At 39.8% G+C, this 22,663-nt stretch overlaps 1 protein-coding gene across 7 annotated transcripts in view; it reads right to left on the bottom strand.

Annotated features, from left to right (window-relative positions):
- Positions 1-1,782: 1,782 nt before the first annotated feature.
- LOC137372881 (guanine nucleotide-binding protein G(I)/G(S)/G(O) subunit gamma-12) overlaps positions 1,783-22,663 on the bottom strand; it is a 156,561-nt gene continuing 135,680 nt past the window's right edge. For all 7 annotated transcript variants that reach the window (XM_068037268.1, XM_068037267.1, XM_068037272.1 and 4 more), the window contains 3 exons: positions 14,286-14,337; positions 14,077-14,184; positions 1,783-8,155 (listed from right to left, as the gene is read on the bottom strand). In XM_068037268.1, the coding sequence (XP_067893369.1) occupies positions 8,030-8,155; positions 14,077-14,157 (207 nt within the window). In that variant the 5' untranslated portion in view covers positions 14,158-14,184; positions 14,286-14,337 and the 3' untranslated portion in view covers positions 1,783-8,029. The remainder of the gene's footprint in view (positions 8,156-14,076; positions 14,185-14,285; positions 14,338-22,663) is intronic.

The raw sequence follows: 22,663 nt of genomic DNA, 5'->3' as shown, positions 1-22,663 counted from the left end.
CTCACCCATTATGGAACCCTCCCAACTTCCAATTTTCATTCCACTGAAATGAATTGAATTAAAATCAGGCAGGTTTTACAAGGGCAGGCAATCTGGTCCAGCAGATAAAGACACAAAATCTACCTGAAGTCTTGAAATGGTTACATCATGACTTAGGTTCAAAAGTGGGTAAAGTTTCAAAGGTGAAAGGAAGCAGTTTTGGTCACAGATTAGCATAGTGTCAAATTGAGAAGGTCTAGTAATTTAATCCAAACAAACACAAAAAGAAATTCCTCTTTTCTCAATTTTCTCCTATCTCTCTAAAAAAAAAAAAAATTTTGAATGTGTCCTCATCTCCCTTCTCTTCTGTAACTCCTATTTGAAATCTCGTCATATGGCTTCCATTAAATGTCCCCCAACCACGGCGATGTTTGATTGGTGATTCACACTTACTTATCCAGGGCACAGAGGCCAAATATAGCGCTACTACCACCACCCCGACAAACTGCAGCTCATTTCACAGATCAATGATGGAACCTGGGACTTTTCTGGTCTTTATGACTCAGATCTATACCTGATGAAATCACTGAGCCAATAAGGGTAAAAATGAAGAAAAATGCCCCAGAATAATAGCACTATTCACTCACTCGAAGTTGCTAACTTTTATGCTGGGGTTCAATGTCACGGGGTCCTTCTGTTAACACATCCTAATGCTATTCTTCAAACATGTCTGGATAGAAAATAATGACATGCAATTTGACTATTGATTACAGAAAGCAAAAAAGCCACGCCTGAACTGTTCCTCCAAACACATGCTCTCATCAGATTACGTCACTGGATAGCAACCACAAACCAGAACGCTGGTTGAAGTTTAGCCACTCTAGCCCAGGGGTCCTGAGTTCAGCTGTAATATCCCCACTTTGAGTCCAGTTGAGAAACTACAGATCAGTGATTGAATTTGGGAATTTCCTGATATATGGCTCAGTTCCAAGCTAGGCACTTATAACCACAGGCACTGTTTGCATCAGATTAGCAGTAGAATCCACTTATAGCGTTAACATTTCAAAAATATGCAGTCTATCTTGCTGTAAGTGAACACAATGAAACAGGAAGATGACCATTTCAAAATTGAAAGCAACTTTTGCAGTGGCACTGTTGATGGACAGATTCTAAGACAGCACTCTATTGAATTCCACTCCCTTACCCTGGTGGCAAACTCACCAGCTAGATTTTCATAGGTTGTGAGTCTGCTGCTATGATACAGGTGCACTCATTGCACATCTCACTTTATGTGATTCATTATCATATTTGACATGGAGACCCTGTGCCTCCCTAAGATGGAAATTAAGCCAAAGCACCATAATGAAGTCAGTTTCCAGACAGTCCAGATACTTAGCACTCCTGTGAAACAGGCACTGAATGGGAAACAATCACCATATTCAGTCCTTTCTCTTGAAGGGGACTCATTCTTTCTCTACCTGCTGCCAGTAGATAATCTGTTTGTTTCCACCAATTTCTGTCCTTTTATGCTGTTTATTGCATCTCAAAATGGAACTCACTCACTTTGTGTTATCTGTACCCATTCCCCCAGGGAGCAGTTACCATGTGTTGCTTATATAGAAGTTATGGGCATCTCAATGGCCATCCCTCTCTAGGTTTCGGCAGGAGGAGGAGAGGATCATCAGAAAAAGCTAGCAAGACAGGTTTATTTTCACTTTAGGCGATCAACTAGGACTCATCCTTACACTGCCACAAGCATATAAAAACATTTAATCGGTCCTTAATAAATTCAAGAAACAAAAGTTATAAAATGCAATGAGTTTATTAATAAAATGAATTGAGTAACCGCATCCACAATACTGAACACATTCACGGCACTGATAACAATTTCAGCATTTTCTTTTTCACAAAGTGGAATTAGGGAAATAAAGATAAAACATACAAAATTACTTGCTGTCTAATAATTTGTAGTGTTGGCAAATATTAATAGAAAAATCATTGTAAGTTGTAGTAGATTTTTTCTTCTAACGGTAAATAGCAACATATGTGTAAAGAGGAACTTAATTTTATAGCAACGATTAAATCAAAGGAAGAAAATAGGTACAAAGCAAAAAGACGACATTGACAGAATAAATGAATATATAATATGACTCTGGCTTCCTAGTTCATAATGATACAGAATTAGTGATTAGCAAACACAATGCATTTTTTTTACTATCTTGTGAGATTTAGACTAAACTATGGATATTAATTCTGAGGCATAAAATAATCACCAATGTGCAGCATGGTAGGCCATAGCTACAGGGTCTGAGTAACAAACTGTCCTCATGTATAAATGTGATCAGACTGACATCCTAGAATTATGCATTTTGAGTAGTTTTCATTTTCTGAAATATTTTAGACCATCAAGGGGAGGAATGTCAGCATTGGGAAATGGATTATTCTATTTTATTGGAATCCAGTGTTGCAATCAAGTATGCCCCAGATTGGGTACAGTAAAAACAGTGCTTCAACAGGCCATCTTTACAACCTTGGAATATGTTTGGCAACTTAGAGTTGAACTGCAGGTCCATGTTCACTTTGAACCAGATTGAAAGTACTCCAACATAATTTCACGCGATCCTTACAATCAGCAGAGAGACATCATATCAGCCTGGACTAGATTCAAACTCAGATCCCAGAGGTGAAAGGACAGATGTCTAACTTATTGCAATCACTCTTTTGAGTCTCTTAACATGGAGTAGCATTTAGACTCCATTATGGCGCAGGCAACAGTACTATTGTGACAATTAAGCTTTTCATTCAACATGAACATAAATATAAGGCTTCGAAATTGTTAAATTACAGTCTGTGTACATCTTAATACTTCATATTTCTTTTCCTTCATACTAATAAGGCTTTTACAGTTTGACTTATCACTGCACATGATTAAACCTGAAACAATTTTTCCATTTAAAATGCAATTCAGCAAACACCATCTTTTCCCTCCCCACTATAAAAAAAACAGAGATAACATCTGTTCAATAAGGTTCATAAGAACACAAGCCAAGCCATGTTCTTAGCACAGTTGATGGCCAGTCCTCCTCATTCGTCTGTCAATGTGAAGATCATTAAGTAGAAGCAACTTATTAACTTATCCATCTATCTTAATAAAAGATATTGTTCACACTAGGGTAATAATTTTAATTTCATCCACATATTTCTCATTTGAGAATGACATTAAACCATTGTTGTAATCCAGAAGCAAAACTGACTTGTGGAAGAGTGAAACCGTATAATGATCAAAATTGCAAGTCGAAAGATTAAGTTAAAGCTTTAAATTTAATAAGTGTATTTGCTAAAGAATTCAGCTAATCTTTTAAAAAGAAACAAAAATGAATAGTTAAAAGGATTTTTAAAAAAACTCCAAGCTTAAAACTTGTTGCAGTGAAGTTTAGAAGTATTTCAGGTGTAATCTTTGCCTCTTAACTACTGGGTGGTAAGTGAATTCTACACAGCAGATCCACAGAAATGTGGCTGGGATTTTGTGTTGGATCTGAATTTCACAAATTATTAAAAATTATATTGAAACAATGGAGTATGTAAGATGGTGGGGTGGAATGGCCATCTTTGTTTGGAAAGGAATAATAGTAGAGTGACAGGATATTGCAAGTAGCGAGGATAATGAGGAAGCATTCTAGCTCCAACCAGGATTTGTCAGAAATATCAAAGTGCTTCTTGTGTTCCAGACACTGAATGAAGAATTGGATCTGCAGCTTTGTAATCAAATCACTAGGGCGGTGATGGGAGATTTCAGTTATCCACTCATAAGGTAGACAAACATTCAACAAGCACAAGAGGTGGGAGCCGCCACCAACCCCGTCAAAAATAAACTGGTGATGCAATAAATGATTACTTCTTAATTCAGCATGTGAGGACAAGCACTGGAGGGTAGACTTAGCAACAGACTGCAATTGATAGGTGACCCAGAGTTGGGGCAGTACCTTATTAATTTGGATCACTTTTCACACAAGTTAAAGTATGGGGCTGTGAAAAGTTTAGGATAACAGTATGCAGGTTCTGCACTTTCCATTGGCTCAGTTTATAGAAATGAAAAGAGACGTCCTCTCCTATTTAACATCAAAAGAGAAAAGAATATTTTCAGAAAGCCTTGAAAGGATGTGAAGCCTTTTATATCGCTACGAGTTTATGATGAGAAAGCCAAAATGGCTTTGGGGAGACCTGGGTAACTTGGGTCCAAGGAAGTATTTGCAGGTTTACAAAATAAGTAAAAGTGTTTTGCACAAAGAGAGGTATATAAAGAGGTTGGTGTTAACAAAAAGAAATATTAAGTAAGCTAAAATTATCTAGAACCAATACTTGAATGCAGCAAAAATAATGGGAAGGCACTTTATGCTGATGTTATGAGTTACAGGTCCATTAGAGAATGAATAGGGAAGTTGGAGGGTGACTTTGGCTTAATTATAAATGACAAGAGCATGGCAGAAGATTTGAACAGGTACTTTGTATCTGTTTTGTTACTAAGAGTTGAACTGGATGCTTCTATTGAAAGTAAAATTAAAACTCAAATTGGTTGCTTAACCATTAAAATTGTGCAGGCTAATTAAAGGTGTTCAAGGAAATGGCTGAAGTGGTTGGTGATGCTATAATAAATATTTTCAATACTTCATTGAGGTTGGCTTCTGGTCTATTATATGGTTGTGTCTCAGGAGGGTTCCCGTGACCACATTTTGCAATGAAAGAAAAATTCACAAACATCAAGGCTGAAGATCGATCATCACATACGCCATTAGTAAGGGAGAATTCAGTTATCCACTCATAAGGTAGACAAACATGGAGCAAGCCGGCACCAACTAGAAATTTAGGTGATTCAGGAAATACTTAGGACAATGTTGCTTCCAATAGCCAGGCTAATCGTTAAACAGCTAAAAAGTGGAGTAGAAGTTACATGATAACAAACTCCATCATGGGCAATTCACCAGAAAGAAATCAAGTTCTAGATCAATAGTGTTTAGTAACAGAATTGTATTGAATAGATTGTTTAAAGTCCCACATGCAAATGAACAGATAATTTTAATTGATGCAAATAGGTTTTCATCTGAAATATTACAGCATGAATAGAAAATAAGAAATCCCTAAGGTAATGGAAGGATCAACAGATCTGGAACCATAAATAGTTGAGATATTCCAAATAGCTAATTTTCTGAGTTATGTAAATTAATAGAAATCATGCATATTCCTTTGTAGGTGCTAAGAATTCTAATGGAGGAGTTAAAAATTAGTTTTAGTTGTAAAATATCTAAGTCACAAGGCCACATATAAAATGAGGCTCTTTTTGGCACCAGGTGTTTTTGCTGTTAAATTCTACTGTTCTTTCAGGTGATGGCAGACTCTGGATAAAATGTGTCTATACGTCTGTGAATGACTACTGAAAATGGATTTAAAGGCATAAATGCTGGCTCCTAGAATTCAAATGAAAAGAATGCTCGAGAGTGTTTTGTTATAATCATTACAGCTGTTCTATATTGTTCACAGGCTACATAATACCATCCAATTGGTAAAGATGAACTTTGCATTGCAGTTTTCATTTTGGCAAGTTTAAAAAAGGTATTTTATCTTTATTGTATTGATCTAAGGCAATACCATGGTTAATACTGCAGATACAAAGTTCTTTGAACACCATTAAAAATTAAAATCATGCTGATAATTTTCCAAATTAAGATATAAAAAAAATGAAAAGAATATGGAAGCAACAGCAGTGGGGTGTGACCACTGAAGAACAAAGATCCAAATTTAACAAGTAGAAATATAAAAACAAGGGTCAATGGGTTTGAAAATAGTCTTCTTCACTAAACAATTCAGTTACACAAAGCTTTATTCTTATAAATCTCAAATTGCGTGCCAATAAGTTTAATAAATTATCGAGCGGTTTTCGCAACATTCAACTCTCAACATTTACAACCTGTTTGGTGTATTGGAGAGACAGGCTGCGAAAACAACTTTTTCTCCTACATTTTACTTATCTTTCACTGAAGCAAAGAGATCTGACCTGCACTTCCAAGCACAGGAAACTTTCAAACTTAATGCATCGCTCTTGAGTCACCGAACAGAGAGATTGGCAACATAGGCCCTGTGTTCATTGTGCTTGGAATGGACAACTCCACTCCCCAATGTTTTGAAAATGTTGGTAATAGAAGTCTCAACCAATGGTTGTGCCGATAAACCTGAAATATTTCCCAAGGTGCTTTCAGAAGGAAATTAAAAAGTGAACAGAGGAGGCTGAGGGGTGACTTAATTGAGGTATACAAAATTATGAGGGGCCTAGAGTAGACAGGAAGGACCTGTTTCCTCTAGCAGAGAGGTCAATTACCAGGGGGCACAGATTTAAGGTGATTTGTAGAAGGATTAGAGGGGACATGAGGAAAAACCTTTTCACCCAGAGAGCGGCGGGTGTCTGGAATTCACTGCCAGGAATGGTGGTGGAGGCAGAAACCCTCAATTCTTTTAAAATGTACCTGGACATGCACCTGAAGTGCTGTAACCTGCATGACTATGGACCAGGTGCTGGAAGGTGCAATTAGATTGGGCGGCTAGTTTTCAGCTGGCACAGACACGACAGGCTGCATCGCATCCTTCAGTGCTGTAATTTTTCTATGGTTCTATGATGGATATTGAATCTTGGTGGGAGAATTGAGAGGGGTAAATTAAAGCATTGCCAAAACTGGATTTTAAGGAGGCTTTCAAAAGGCAGAGAGAAGAGAGAAGGTGGGGTTTAAGAGTCAGGCTGAGGCAGCTGAAGGTTCCGCCACCAATGTTGAGGCAAAGGAGGAGGTTAGACAAGACCACCAGAGCCAAAAGGGCCAAAGGGTGCTGGAGGGGACACATAAGCTTGAACAGGTTGCAAAGATAAAGTGGGCAGAAGAATGAGAATCAGAAGTGGTGGGGTGATCTCTATTTCTTATCACTGATGTAGATGTATAGCAACAATTTAAATTTTACATTTAGGTGGTTAAACCAGATAATTGCTTCAGGACTAGCAGAGTGTATCGCTTTGATGCCTCCATAGTTGTGAATTGGGCATGGAGTCGTTATACGTTCCATGATCTGTTCCAGGCGACTACAGTCACACACTGGAGAGTTTTTACTTTTTCATTTGTGCAAGTAGCCGTATCTAACATGGTTTGTGCAGATGTGATTTAGGGTTACCCACAGATTTCACAGAAGATCAAAGACAGGGATCTTCTGTGTCGAGCCTTTCATGAGGCATACGTTTGTGACTTCTTGTGAATGCCATTCGGCTTTCCAAGCTTCAACAGGATGGAAGTTGCATTGTTGAGGGTTAACTGAGTGGATCCAAAAGGGACTGCATGATTTGAAGCAGTGTGGAGGGCACTGTTAAGGTCCTGGTAAACGGGGGATGTTATTTTTCCTTGATTCACTAGATTTCCCGGACAGTTACGGCATACCGATGAATGGATGGGGAAGTGACGTGCGACAACACAAGCAGGCAGAGTGTTGGGAGCGACTCGAAAGTTCCAGTGGTACGCTGCATTGCAGCATTCAGTTGGACATCCAAGTCGAGTGTAGCTACTTCTGGTCCACAGACAGAGTTCTGCACAATAATTAATTGGAAAGGACCTATTTCAAGATTAACAATTAGGATGGTGGTCTATGTTAAGTATATATAACACGCACATCTGTAAGTTTAAAAATTGCACACTTTTGCATTAACATAAGAAACGATGGTAAATATAAAGGCATATTATAAGTGTTATTGATTACATTCGAGCTTCATTATTCTTTTGTGGCACAAACATTGTTTTAGCATCTTTTTGTTCTGAATTCACAAGTTGTTCCCGACTCTAATCTAATCTGATTTGATTTTTGGGGGGGGTGGGGGTGCGTGGGCAGCGAAGGGGGAAAATGAAAAACTCAACATGGGAAAAAAATAAACTACGCTTCGTGTGGATACCAGAGGGCATTAAGATCACATCAAGATCTAGTCTAATATTGGTCTGTTTAAAAAGAAAAGCACAAAGGTGATCTATAACTATAATATAATGCAAGGCTTCTTATCCTTAAAGGGGTTTTCTGAGGTTGGGATGCCCATGAGCAGAGGGTCACTTTTGGCATGTTCCTCACAGTAGCGCACAAGATCTGCTGAAGCCTTTGAAACCTGCAAAACAAAAAGGCCAAATAATTTATATTTGAGGATTTTCACTAGGAAATAGATGCAACTGTTACTGGATAGCACAAGATCACCAAACTGCCTTTCAAATATAACATTTTATGTACATAAACAAGAGGGGTTAGTGTTAGATAAACAGAAAAGGCTAGAAATGCATAGTAAATCAGTCTGTATCTGAATGGTTATCAGTTTGGGTGAGACTCTTAGTCCTGATGGAGGGTCCCACCCTAAATGTTAACTTGTTTTTGTTCTTTATAAACACAGATGCTTTGGCTGTTTACTCTTTTAATAACCAATTAATATTCATGTTTCCTCCCAAAATTCTTTTTATTCTGATTTTAAAAATATATATCCACTACTTACTAAAAATGCTGAGAGGTCTTGGAATTTCAAGGTATGACACTTGCAGGTAGTGTTGTGAATGAAATACTGTGACTAATTAAGAACAATGGGGTATGATTTAAAATTACATGGCATCCATTACATAAACCTTCAATTAGCTGTCAGTTTTTATTTTCTTTAAAAATGCATAATTTCAGCATCATAAAATCTAAGCACCCAGAACCTTAAAACAATCTGTTAAAAAAAAATTGTTAAACAAAAGTGTAAAAAAAAAACAGAAGTCAATGAAAGAACATGGCTCTGAAAGCTTAGCCAAATTTAGTCCTCAAAGGAATATCATGCCAAATGGAGAGATCACGAAACGGAGACATGGCTGTCAGTAATTAAGAACAAGGCTGTCGTTTGAACAGAATTCGACAAGTGTCAGTCCGTCCAGTGAAACAGTGTACATCCTAATTTTCAGAAAAACATTGAATTAATGTAGAAAATAGCCACATGAAGCAGAGATTCCAGAAGCCCCTCCCTACTGAACAGAAATAACAGACCTTCTCCACTGGCGACAGCCAAAGATCGCAAAAACAAACAGAAAAGGCAGAAGCAGTCTGTAGTAGGGATAAAGATAGCTACTGACAGCATTTTCAATAAAGCCCTCAATCATACAGAAGATGTAAGCCTGACCCATTTAGAGAAGTTAGAGACTGCAGAGACAATAATAGCAAATGTGGAATGACCTGGAACAGAATGGAGAATACTTCAATCCGAGCAGCAATGAAACACAGCACTCAGCCACAATGCATTCACCCCAATGAACAAGGACTGCTAGCTCCATTGAATAGCGATACCAGACAACACAATCCCCACCACCACCCCTGACCCTAAATAGGATTGTGCCAAAATTCAACCAATAGAATGCGTCCACCTCCATCTATTTAGAGGGACTGCCCTAATCATAGAATGGTTACAGCACAGGAGGTTGTTTGGCCCGTTTTGTGTGTGCTGGCTCTCTGCAAGAGCAACTCAGATAGTCCCGTTCTCCTGGCCTTTCTCTGTAGCCCTGCAAATACCCTTTTGAAAGCTATAGTTGATTCTTCCTCCAGCACACTCTCAGGCAGTGCATTCCAGATCCTAACCACATGCTGCATGAAAAACTTTTCCATGTCGCCTTAGGTTCTTTTGCCATTCACCTTAAATTGGTGTCCTCTGGTTTTGGACACCTAGACCCTTCTACAATGGGAACAGTTTTTCCCCATCTACTCTGACCAGACTCATGATTTCGAACACCTCTATCAAATCTCCTCCCAACCTTCTCTTCTCTAAGTTTCTCCAAACTATCCACATATCTGAAGTCCCTCATCCCTGGAACCATTCTCTTAAATCTTTTCTGTAGCCTCTCAAATTCTTTCACAACCTTCCTAAAGTGTGGTTCCCAGAATTGGACACAATACTCCAGCTGAAACCAGTGTTTTATAAAGGCTCACTATAATTTCCTTGTTATTGTGCTTTATGCCTTAATTTATCAAGCCCAGGATCCTTATTCCCTTCTCATCAAGGCAGCATTTGACTGAGTGTGGCATCAAGGAACCTTAGTAAAACTGAAGTCAATGGGAATCAGGGAGCAAACTTCCGACTGGCTGGAGTTATATCTAGCACAAAGGAAGAGAGTTGTGGCTGTTGGAGGCTAATCATCTCAGCCCCAGGCCATTGCTACAAGAGTTCCTCAAGGCAGTGTCCTCGACCCAATTACCTTCAGCTGCTTCATCGATGACCTTGCCTCCATCAGAACCTCCTGCATAAGGAATGCCTCAATTTTAAAATCCTAATCCTGGTTTTCAAATCCCTCCATGGACTAGCCCTTCCCTATTTCTAATCTCCTCCCACCCTATAGCCCTCAAAGACTTTTGTGCTCCTCTAATGCCTGTTGAGCATCCCCAATTTTAATCGCTCCACTTTTGGTGGCCGTGCCTTCAGCTGCCTACGCCCTAACCTCCGGAATGCCCTCCCTGAACCTTTCCATCTTTCTACCTCGCTTACTCCCTTTTAAAAACACTCTTTAAAAACCTATCTTCCCATGAGGCACTCTACTGCAATCTGGACTCAACATGGAGTTCAACAATTTCAGAGCATAACTGCCTTTTTAATTTTGTTTTATTTTATTCAATTTTTTAACCATGGGCCTGCTGTAAACTTGTTTTTCCAATTTTTGCTTTTGGACAGAGCTGTTCATTATTCAGCCATTAACACTCTCTCTGGATTAATGCTTTGTCTTTTTATACCACTATTAGCACTCCCTTTGCCTTTTCTGTGACATCTTTGTCATATAATCTCTCCTGCCTTCTCACATACCTTCCCTTTTGTTCTTCTTTCCCACCCCCCTCCCTTTTTCACTTGGTCAAAGCCTATTACATTTCTAACCTTTGCCAGTTCTGATGAAAGGTCACAGACCTGAAACGTTAACTCTATTTCTCTCTTCATGGATGCTGCCAGAACCTGCTATTTCCAGCACTTTGTTTTGTATTCCTTAAAACCTATTGCTTTGATCAAAGTTTTGGTCATCTTCCCTAATATCTCCTTAGATGACACAGCATATTTGGTTTTATAATGCCTCTGTGAAGCGCCTTGGGCCATTTTATGATGTTAAATGTTCTATATAAATACAAGTAGTTGTTATAAGGTGAGAAGTGAGGACTTTTGCTAATGATTGCAGAGTGTTCAGTTTCATTCACAACTCCTCAGATAATGAAGTAGTCCATGCTCGCATGCAGTAAGACATGAACAACATTCAGGCTTGGGCTGATATGTGGCAAGTAACATTCGCACCACATAAGTGCCAGGCCATGGGCATCTCCAACAAAAGAGAATCTAACCAAGTCCCTTAGACATTCAATAGCATTACTATTACCAAGTCCCCCATTATTAACATCCTGAAGGTCAGCATTGATCACAAACCTAACTAGACAAGCCACAAACATTATGACTACAAGAGCAGGTCTGAAACTAGGTATTCTGCACTGAGTGACTCACCTCTCGACTCCACAAAGTCTTTCCACCAAAAGGCAAAAGTGGATGGAATACTCCCCACTCATCTGGATGAGTGCAACTCGAACACTCAAGAAGCTCAATACCATCTAGAACAAGGCCGTTTGATTGGCAGCCCAACTACCACCTTAAATATTCAATCCCTCCACCACTGGCGCAACGTGGCTGCAGCGTGTACCATCTACAAGATGCACTACAACAACTCGCCAAGGTTTCAACAACAGTATCACTCAAACCCTCAACTTCTACTGCATAGAAGGACAAGGGCAGCAGGCACCATCACCTGCAAGTTTCCCTCCAAGTTGCACAACATCTCGACTTAGAAATATATCGCCATTCTTTTATTGTTGCAACTCCCGACCTAACACCACTGTGGGAGCATCTTCACCTTATGGACTCAAGGCAACAGCTCACTGGCACCTTCTAAAGAGCAATTATGGATGAGCAATAAATGCTGGTGATACCCACATCCTGTGAATGGATTAAAACAAAAATCATTGAGTGGAGCATGCAGCCGGTCCTACCTCCCCAGCACTGAGCAGAGAACACATTAGCACTTTCCCTCCACTACTGAGCAAAAGCCACAGCTTGGTTCAATTCTCACTTCCAATTTCAAATAATTAATTCACGGGATGTGGGAAAGGCCAGTAATTATTGCCCATCCCTAGTTACCCCGAGAAGGTGGGACTGCACCTTCTTCTTGAACCATTGTAGTCCATGCGGTGAAGAGGGTTCCAGGGTTTTAACCCAGTGATAATGAAGGAACAATCACATATGTCTTAGTCTGGATGATGTGACCTGGATAGGAATTTGGAGATGATGTTGTTCCCATGCACCTGCTGCCCTTGTCCTGGGTAATGGAGGTTGTGGGCTTGGGGGCTGCTGCCAAGGAAGTCTTGGCTAGTTGCATCGTGTAGATAGTACACACTGCATGCAGTGATGGATCTTTAGGGAAATGGATGAGGTACATATCAAGCTGACTGCTTTGTCCTAGATATTGAGCTTCTTGACTGTTATTGCAGCTGCACCTAGCCAGGAAAATGAAGATATGGAGTGAGAAGCTCCACTTGCGATCAAATAGAATCCAAGGTTGCAAACAGTCTGAGGCAGTTACCAGTGTACATTTGGAAGCTGACCCCATATCTGTAGATAATGTTAGCAGTAAACGCGCAAGCATGTTACAAAAATAAAACAAAAATAGTTTTGGGAATCTTCAATGCTCAAACTCCTCAGCTATATTGAATTCAGGCGACAAAGACCCCACTGTGTCTCATTCATGAGTAAATTTACGACATAATACTGGTGGTGTCAAAGCAGAAAACTCATGTTAGTTGCACCATTTGACGGGGTGGGGGAAGGGGTAGAGCTATGGACAAGAGTGATGCAGGGTTTCAATGGGTAGATGGTGGAAAGTGGCCAAGAATAGCAAGGGAACCCGCATGAAGTGATTTCAGAAAATGTGGCAGAAATTACTAACACCCGAGTTGTTCTTTTGGAGAGCCGGTACAGACACGATGGGCCGAATGGCCTCCTTTTGTGCTGCAACAATTCTGTAATTCTGAATTTCCTTGCTAAAAATTGGCACTCTGTCAATTGTATGTCACATTTACCAGTGAAAAATAAAAGGAAATTCCAGGCTTTTAATTCTAATTATTGTCTATGCAACAACATGACCATGTTACACTGCATGTTTGGGGTCAGTGCCATAAATGTTTGAAAGCTGCTAATTACTGCCACCACAGAACCATAGCATCATTCCTCTTGCACTGTAATGACCTTAACAGTACTGTAAAAAAGGGCTACTTTTAAGAGGTGACCTCAGTCTGATTTTTATTACTATTTTCAATAGTCACAGTAAAGCTGCAGCTGGAAAAAGCAAATGCATTTAACAATGCCTCCTGCATGGTTATCAGAATAAAACAGAACAAACCAGATTTGATTCCCAGTTTGCGTCGCGTTAGCTAATCATGTCCATGCAGCAGATGGTTTCAGTGCCCCTCGGTCTATGGGGACTAAATCATCCAGGATTGGGTTTAGCTGAGGTGCTGTCCAAAACAGAACTTGCTGATACTCGTCATCTAATCTCATCTATGAGGAATGGGGTCACTTGGATGAGCTATAGAGTTTTGTTGACACCAGTACAGTTTTATCCCCGTAAGTGTCAAGGCCTTCAGGACATGAGGGGTGAAATGCGTAAAACTTGCCAAAAAAAAACAGAACTGGAGTTTGGATAAATTGTGCTGCCTGTGTGCATTGGCCCTTTCAGCTTAGTATAATGAAAGTACTAAATCAATTGCCCAGTCCCTTGATGACTTTGTGAAACCTGCAAACTTACTGTGCAAATTTGTAGTTAAAATGCACACAAGGCTCTTCTGAGTTGTGCTCAAACACCTGACTGACTCATCAGTTGCAATGCAACATTTCGGCACCATCAGTTTGATTTGTTTGAAAAATGACAAACCTTGCAGTGGCCTTGTTTTCATTTACAGCAACATAAAGCCCCATATTGTTACAAAGTTCAAATTCCTTACCTTTATCCTTTCAATGCTGGCCTCTACTTTAAGCTGTCGAACTGTCCTTTTTGCTTGTGCTATGCTGTTTGTGCTAGCCATTTTTGATGATATTTTGAAAGTTAAAACCTGGACCAAAAAGGCATATAGTAATGTATAAAGTGAGACTGAAGTTGATGGAATTTATTGTAAAAACAGAACATACAGCACATTACGTTTGCAAGACATACCTAAGCTGGTTGAGAAGCAGCTGATATTTTCAGAGATGCTGCAGTGCAAATCCTGCAAAATATAAATAATTTCAGCATCAGCAAATGTGGAGGATCAAAATGAAACCAGCTTTGTCCTTAACAGTAAATTGCATTTCAGAGTTTTGGCATATAACAATTCCTTTCCAATTGCTTCTTTCAATTTCAATGTCTTTAAGGATTTCCATGTATATAGTTATATTACTCTGAATAACTTTTTCATTTCTACTGCAGTAAGAATTATGTCATAATGAATTTGACAATGTCATGCCTCAGTTTATTTGTGCGACACAGAACGGGAAGAAGTAGAATCACTTTTCACTTGCTGTTTGTTTGTGACAAAATAAATCAAGAACCAAACTTTTTTTTTGATTTAAGAAAGCAGAGTCAAGGGTGAACTCTCATCTGTGGGACACTACCAAGACCGAAAAGAAAGACAGACTTGTATTTACATAACATCTTTCACAACCTCACGATATCCCAAAGGACTTCACAGCCAATGAAGTATGCTTGAAGTAAAAACAGAAAATGCTGAAACACTCACCAGGTCAGGCAGCATCTGTGGAGAGAGAGAAGCAGAGTTAATGCTTCAGGTTAATGACCTTTCTTCAGAACTGGAAAAAGTTAGAGATGTAACATTGGTCATCAACCTGAAACGTTGGCTCCATTTCTCTCTCCACTGATGCTGCCTGCCCTCCTGTGTATTTTCAGAATTTGCTGTTTTTATTTCAGATTTCTAGTATGAACAGTATTTTGCTTAAGTACTTTGAAGTGTAGTCACTGTTGTAAGAAGCATGGCAACCAATTTGCGCACAGCAAGCTCCCACAAACAGCAATGTGATAATGAACAAATAATACTTAAAAAAAAAAGTGATGTTGATTGAGGGATAAATATTGGCCAGCACACTGGGGATAATTCCCCTACTCTTCTTCGAAATACTGCCATGGATCTTTTACATTTATCCGAGAGAGCAGACAAGGCTTTGGTTTAATGACATCACCTCTAACAGTGCAGCACTCCCTCAGTACTGCACTGGAACGTCAGCCTGGATTTTGTCTCTGGAGTGGGACTTTGAACCCAGAACCTCTGACTCAGAGGCAAGAATGCTACCAATTGAGCCATGGGTGACAACAGAGCAGCAGAGAAGACAAGGCAAATAGAGAAATTGCGATTAGATAATGCTAAGTTTGTATTATGAAAGCCTGTACATTTTAGGAGGAAGGAAAGAGTGAGGGACCATTCAAGGTTTATCTGCAAATTTTAGAATATTTGGATTGCTTTGTGCGCGGATATGCCTGTTCCTTTTCTAAGACAGGCAGTTTTCACAAGTAGAGAGAGATGGTACAACCTCTGTGCATGAACTGTTGCTATTTACCATGTGGTTGTCTGGCGACCCAAATTAATACTTGCCTGCCACAGCTTTTATGGAAAAGCAGTAAAATTGAGAACTGTTTTAATTTAATACTATGGTACAAAAATGAAATGAAACCATTGACAGATTTTTAAAATATTGTCTGCAAATATTTTTAAAGGCAACACATGGTGCATTCATTTTCAACTGCACACCAACAAATTAGCAGTAATACATGCAAACTACTTTGACGTTTCAGCATTCAGTAGGAGCTCCTAGAGATCAATACCAATTTAGTTCAAAACATTACTCCTAATTGACTGTTTTATGACTGGTTCTATATTCCTGGTAATGCTGTAATTTATTTTTACATACTATTGAAATATACGCAGAAAGTTGATGCAATGAATTGGGCAAATGACACAAGTCTGGAAACTTAACACTTTTTAAGGAAGTCTGCTCTCTTGTACATATGAATATACAAATTAGGAGCAGGGGTAGGCCACTCGGCCCCTCGAGCCTGCTCCGCCATTCACTAAGTCCATGGCTGAACTGATTTCCCCACATAACCATCTACCCCCCGATAATCTTTCATCCCCTTGCTCATCAATAATCTATCTACCTCTGCCTTAAACATATTTAAAGACTCTGCTTCCACCGCCTTTTGAGGAAGTGAGTTCCAAAGACTCACGACCTTCAGAGAAAAAAATTCTCCTCATCCCGATCTTAAATGGGCAACCCCTTATTTTAAACAGTGACCACTGGTTCTAGATTCTCCCACAAAGGGAAACATCCTTTCCACATCCACCCTGTCAAGACCACTCAGGATCTTATATGTTTCTTTGAAACAAAGAAACAATCAAGTTGCCTCTTACTGTTCTAAATTCCAGCAGATACAAGCCTAGCCTGTCCAATCTTTCCTCATAAGATAGCCTGCCCATTCCAGGTACCAGTCTAGTAAACCTTCTTTGAACTGCTTTCAACGCATTTACATCCTTCCTTAAATAAGGAGACCAATACTGTACAGAGTACTCCAGATGTGGTCTCAATACCAATGCCCTGTATAGCTGAAGCATAACCTCCCTATTTTTGTATTCAATTCCCCTCGTGATAAACGATAACATTCTATTAGCTTTCCTAATTACATGCTGTACTTGCATACTAACCTTTTGCGATTCATGCATGAGGACACCCAGATCCCTCTGCATCTCAGTGCTCCGCAATCTCTCACCATTTAGATAATATGCTCCTTTTTTATTCTTCCTGCCAAAATGGATAATTTCCCACTTTCCCGCATTATACTCAACTTGCCAGGTATTTGCCCACTCACTTAACCTATCTATATCCCTCTGTAGTCCCCTTATGACCTCTTCACAACCTACTTTCCTACCTATCTTTGTGTCATTAGCAAATGTAACAACCATATTTTCGGTTCCTTCATCTAAGTCAATTATATAAATTATAAAAAGTTGAGGCTCCAGCACAGATCCATGTGGCACACCACTCGTTACATCTTGCCAACCAGAAAATGACCCATTTATGCCTACTGTTTCCATTTAGCTAGCCAATCTTCTATCCATGCCAGTATGTTATCCCCTACACCATGAGCTTTTATTTTTTGCAACAACCTTTGATGTGGCACCTTATCAAAGGCCTTACGGAAATCGAAGTACAATGCATCCACCGGTTCCCCTTCCTCCACAGCACATGTAACTCCCTCAAAGAACTATTTATTGATTTTTCAACAACTTGCTGATATATGATCCATAAAGTTTTCAAATGTTGGTGGTGTAAACTTTTATACAACAATATCCACAAATTTACAAAAGACTGATTCTCATGAGCTGTAGTGAGAGCGCGCGAGGGCTGGGCCGGCACAGAGGGAAGGCTGGGCCCACACCAAGGGAATGTTGGGATGACACGAGGGAGGGACACGACATGGGAGGAGTGAGTGAGTGAGTGAGTGAGTGAGTGAGTGAGTGAGTGAGTGAGTGAGTGAGTGAGTGAGTGTGAGTGAGTGTGAGTGAGAGCAATAAGCAAGATCACTCCTGACAGATGGACATCTCTCCGGAATGCTCCACATCGCTATATAAAAGTGTGCGTGCAGACATTGACTACAAGCAAAAAATGCCAGGTAGCTCACTAAATCAGTGTCCTACATAGTGGCGAGAAAATAAGTCAATATATTAGTCTTCTCATTTAAAGCATCTTCACAAAATGCATATTTGTTGTTTTGATTAATAGTAAAATAAATTTTTAATGCCTTTATCCAAAGTTCTCTCACTGGCCCCCTATGTACGACAAAAATTGTAATGTGGCCCCCCGACTCAAAAAGGTTGGACCCCCCTGCTCCAAGCCTTTAACCTTGTGTTTTAATATAACTTAGCAGCTAGGATATTTTAAAACACAAGTTTAAAGGCTTGTGCTATGTAAAGTCATTTAGGGAATGTCTCGATTTCTATGCTCTGGCACGCATTACTTTCACTTGGGACACAAGCTCAGTGACTGATTATGATTAGAGATACAGCACTGAAACAGGCCCTTCGGCCCACCGAGTCTGTGCCGAACATCAACCACCCATTTATACTAATCCTACACTAATCCCATATTTCTACCAAACATCCCCACCTGTCCCTATATTTCCCTACCACCTACCTATACTAGTGACAATTTATAATGGCCAATTTACCTATCAACCTGCTAGTCTTTTGACCTGTTGGAAGTTGCTGGACTTTTATTTCCAAATAAAAGTCACAATTCTGTTGCTATCCATTTGGAATTAAATTGTTCCAGAACTTGTATTAAGGGGAAAAGAGGCAAGAAAATCCAAGGAATCTCTAGAAGTCAGCACTGTATGTTCCTCGTGAGTACAAGTGTACGGTGTATTGGAGCTGAGTGATAGTAGTAAAAACAAGATGCTGCTGACCCATATACAATCGTTAGCAAATACAATGTAATGGATAGCTTTAATAAACCTTACTCTATGATGAACTGTCTACAATAAACAAAAGCCACGCTGCATTTGACGTTTTAAAAATGTTGGAGAAGACATAATAAATTTTTACTATGTTTCAACGACCATGTTAGAAAGTCATTAACTGATTTTTTTTGCTGCAAATTGGATTTTAAGGACAAGTTTTACAAGTATGTCAAAGATCAGTAACTGCAATGTGCATCATTTACTATCCAGTTTGAGGGCAGATAACCTAAGTGGCCAATGTCATTTGACAGTTGTATCGCATAATTACATTCCGTTATAAGTGCACCTTTGCTAAAGGTATGAAATTTGGCTTGGACATAAACTGGTTAGTCTGGAGTACAATCTTGCAGATAGTGACTAAACACTTTGTAACTGAATAGTACATACAGTGACAACCGCTCAACCTTTTGCAGAAAAGCTGGTTAACAATTATCTTGTCAGAGCTGAATCGGAATCGACAGTGATACACTGAGATATAGAGATACGTGTATTTAAGAGAATTGCTTTATTGGAGGAAGTGATGGGCGATCTTTATTTGGAATTGCGTTTATCTAATATTGTTACTAGCTTTGGTGAGCAAATGACATTTTGTCCAAGAGAAATTTTGTTGTTTCTGTATTTTAGAATTTAGCAGCCTTTCAAGATGAATAAATCAGTCTTGGCTACCTACCGTTAATCTCTCTGTCCTTTTCTGTCCCACTCTGCTTTTCTGTTTTAACATGACTCTTCTGAAGTACTATCAGCTCCATCCTATAAAGTTGTCCTGATTTGCAAATCACTGCCCTTTTGTTGACTGCCCTGTCTTCAGGCACATATTACAAGCAGGTGGAGAAGCTGCACAAATATTAACCTCGGGTTAAACTGTCTCATGACAGCAGCAGTTCGAGAAATGGTCAGTCTTCCTATTGCTGAATTTTCTAATACCTCACCTCAATAACCATAACAATCCTCTCCTTCAGTCTTATGGTTTATTGGATGAATCTGCACTCTTGACAGTGTGAATCCACAGAGGTCATCCGATAAGGTCCACATGGTGTAGCTAGCTCTACTCTCTCAACAAAAGTAATTCGCATTGGCATTGCAACACGTTGGTGCTGATTCGGTCAGTCTCACTCCCCCGCTCAATCTCCATAGTCCTGCAAGTTTATTTCTATCACGTGACAATGCAATTTCCTTTTGAAATCATTGATTGTTTCCGCTCATGGACCCTCATGGACAGCGAGTTCCAGGTCATTACCACTTGCTGTGTAAAAAAGTTCTTCCTCATACTTCCCCCTCCCCCCTTGCATCCCTTGCCCAAAACCTTCAATCTGTATCCCCAAGTTGTACCATCAGTTAATGCGAAGTTTTTCCTCGTCTACCTTATCTAAGCCTGTCATAATCTTGTACACCTCTAATAATATTCCCTCAATCCCCTTTGCTCAAAAGGAGAAAAACCCCAGCTTTTCCAACCTAACCTTGTAACTAAAAATCCCCCATCCCTGCAACCATTCTGGTAAATCTCATCTACACCCTCTCAAGGACTTTCTCATCCATCCTAAAGTAACCAGAACTGGGGCCTAGCCACAGCTTTATAACGGTTCAGCATAACTTCCCTGTTTTTGTACTCAATGTCTCTATTTATGAAGCCCAAGATTCCATATACTATGCTAACCATTCTCTCAACATGTCCTGCCACCTTTAAAGATCAATGCACATGCACCCCCAGATCGCTCTGATCCTGCACACTCTTGAGTACTGTGCCATTTAGTATATGTTGCCTCTCCCAAAATGCATCACCTCACACTTGAAGGTATTAACTTCCATCTGCCACTTGTCTGTTCTCTGGTTATCCAAGTTATTGTCATTCATGTATTTACTTTGCTAGTATTTGTCAGACTATTTAACTGCATATCAACGATCCGAATCAAGTACTTTGTCAGCAGACATATATGTCAATGGACATATCACTAATTTCAAACTTGACACCGGAGCAAGTGTAATGGTCTTATCAGACAAAGCACCATGGCTATCCACACACTTTCTGCAACCAACAGAAACTCAGTTACATGGCCCAGGAGGGGTTGAACTTGAAGTAAAGGGGAAGTTACAGGTAACACTTCAGCACAAGGGAAAGCAGATATTAGAAACACTGTTATGTCTTAAGAAATCAGGAGTTCTCACTCTTAAGTAGAAGAGGCTGCATTGACCTTCATCTTATAGAGAAGGTACAAGAAGTTAAAGAAGAATCCAGGAGTTACTTTCAACAGGAATTCCTAAAATTGTTCACTGGTCTAGGAAGACTAAGCTGGGACACAGAGAGAGACCCCCCCACCCCAACCGGAGCACTGTGGAGAGTCCACCAGAGAGACCGCCCAACACAGAGAGAGCCCACACACAACAGCACAGACTGCCATGCTGCCCAAAGACGACCAGAGCGAGAAAGAGAAAATGCAACAAGTTCCTGCAGGAGTGCTACATGGACAGAAAACTCAGGAAGAAATAAGTCCAACAAATTCGTCAGGCGCAGTTGCAAGATGAACGCCAATATTGCGAGCAAGGTTGGCCACAAGAGAGTCCCTAGGGTAAGAGGATGAAAATCTTTTTCAAACACAGAAGACACTTTACCATAGTGGATGACTTGCTGGTATATGACAAGAGATTGGTGGTTCCAGAGTCACTCAGAGTAGATATCTTGGAGAAAATCCACCAGGGTCATATGGGCATAACTAAATGTAGAGCACAGGCTTAGGCATCCATGTGGTGGCCAAGAATCTTGAAGGATATCAAAGAACTGATTTCGAATTTCGATGTATGTGCATGCCACAAACAGGATCAGAGAAAACCTCTAATTTTGACCCAATTCTCAACCAGACCTTGGGAATGGTTGGCGTTGGATCAATTCTTCTTTGATAGAAGATCCTATCTAATTATAGTATGTCAATCACTTCTCAAGATGGATCGAGCTTAAACGGATGTACGCAACAACCACTGAAGCGGTCATCAGAGTTTTACAAGTAGTTTTTGCAACAAAAGGTATACCTGATCTCAGAGTATCCGATAATGGACCACAATTTGCAAACGATTACTTCACACACTTTGTGGAAAAATGTGGATTTGTTCGTCTAAGAAGCTCCCCACGTACCCACAATCTAATGAAGAAGCTGAGCAAGCAATCAGAACTAATAAAGCAATGTTGAAGAAACCAAGATTTCCAATTAGCACTTCTGACCTACAGAACTGCTCCATTATTCTGTGAATTAGCACCATCTGAACTAAAGGCCGGCGACCCGACCCAAACCTGACGACACGTGTCAGGTTCGGGTCGGGTCGCACTTCCGGGTCCGGCATTTGGGCTCGGGTCGGACACACTATCACAGGTAAGTGGCTCCAATGTTAATTTAATTTTTAGACTATAAAAGTGATTTTGTTAGTTATTTTCAGCTTGTGCAGATCAGCAACAAATTGAAAAATGGAAGGTAAGTTAACTGATTGTTGGGTGGGGAGCGGAAAAAAATGAAAAGGACTCAGGCCGGGTCGGATGTGGTTCTGTCGGGTTTGGGTCGGGTTTTTTTTTTGCTGACCCGAGCAGGCTTTTAAATCTGAACTTTTAAATGGGAAGAAAACTTTGAATGCAACTTCCAATTCTACCCAGGAAATTACTTCCAGGGTTACAAAGCAAGGATCATCAGATAGTACAAGACAAAGAAAAGTCTCACCAAAAGAAACAAGACCATAATTATAGCAGGAAATACTGTACCAGAAACCTACCGAAGTTGTCAAAAGGGTTAAAGTTATGGGTATGAGACCAAAACAGAGGAGTAATTCTCCAGAAAGAGGAGAATTAACAGTGATCTTATTTACTAAGAACTTCAGAAGGTACTATAGGAAGAAATAGAAGGAATCTTACTCCTTTACATCAAAGACGTCAATCGATCACACATTTAGACGTCAAACCTGAAATTCAGAAAGCACCGAATACTACAAACCTCAATGAAGACCGTCCAAGTAAAGACACAAGAGATCAGAGAAAAACGACGAATCTTCCA

This window comes from Heterodontus francisci, chromosome 8, assembly GCF_036365525.1.
Source record: "Heterodontus francisci isolate sHetFra1 chromosome 8, sHetFra1.hap1, whole genome shotgun sequence".
Taxonomy (NCBI): domain Eukaryota; kingdom Metazoa; phylum Chordata; class Chondrichthyes; order Heterodontiformes; family Heterodontidae; genus Heterodontus; species Heterodontus francisci.
The sequence above is the reverse complement of the archived record's forward strand: the minus strand, read 5'-3'. Positions and strand labels throughout refer to the sequence as shown.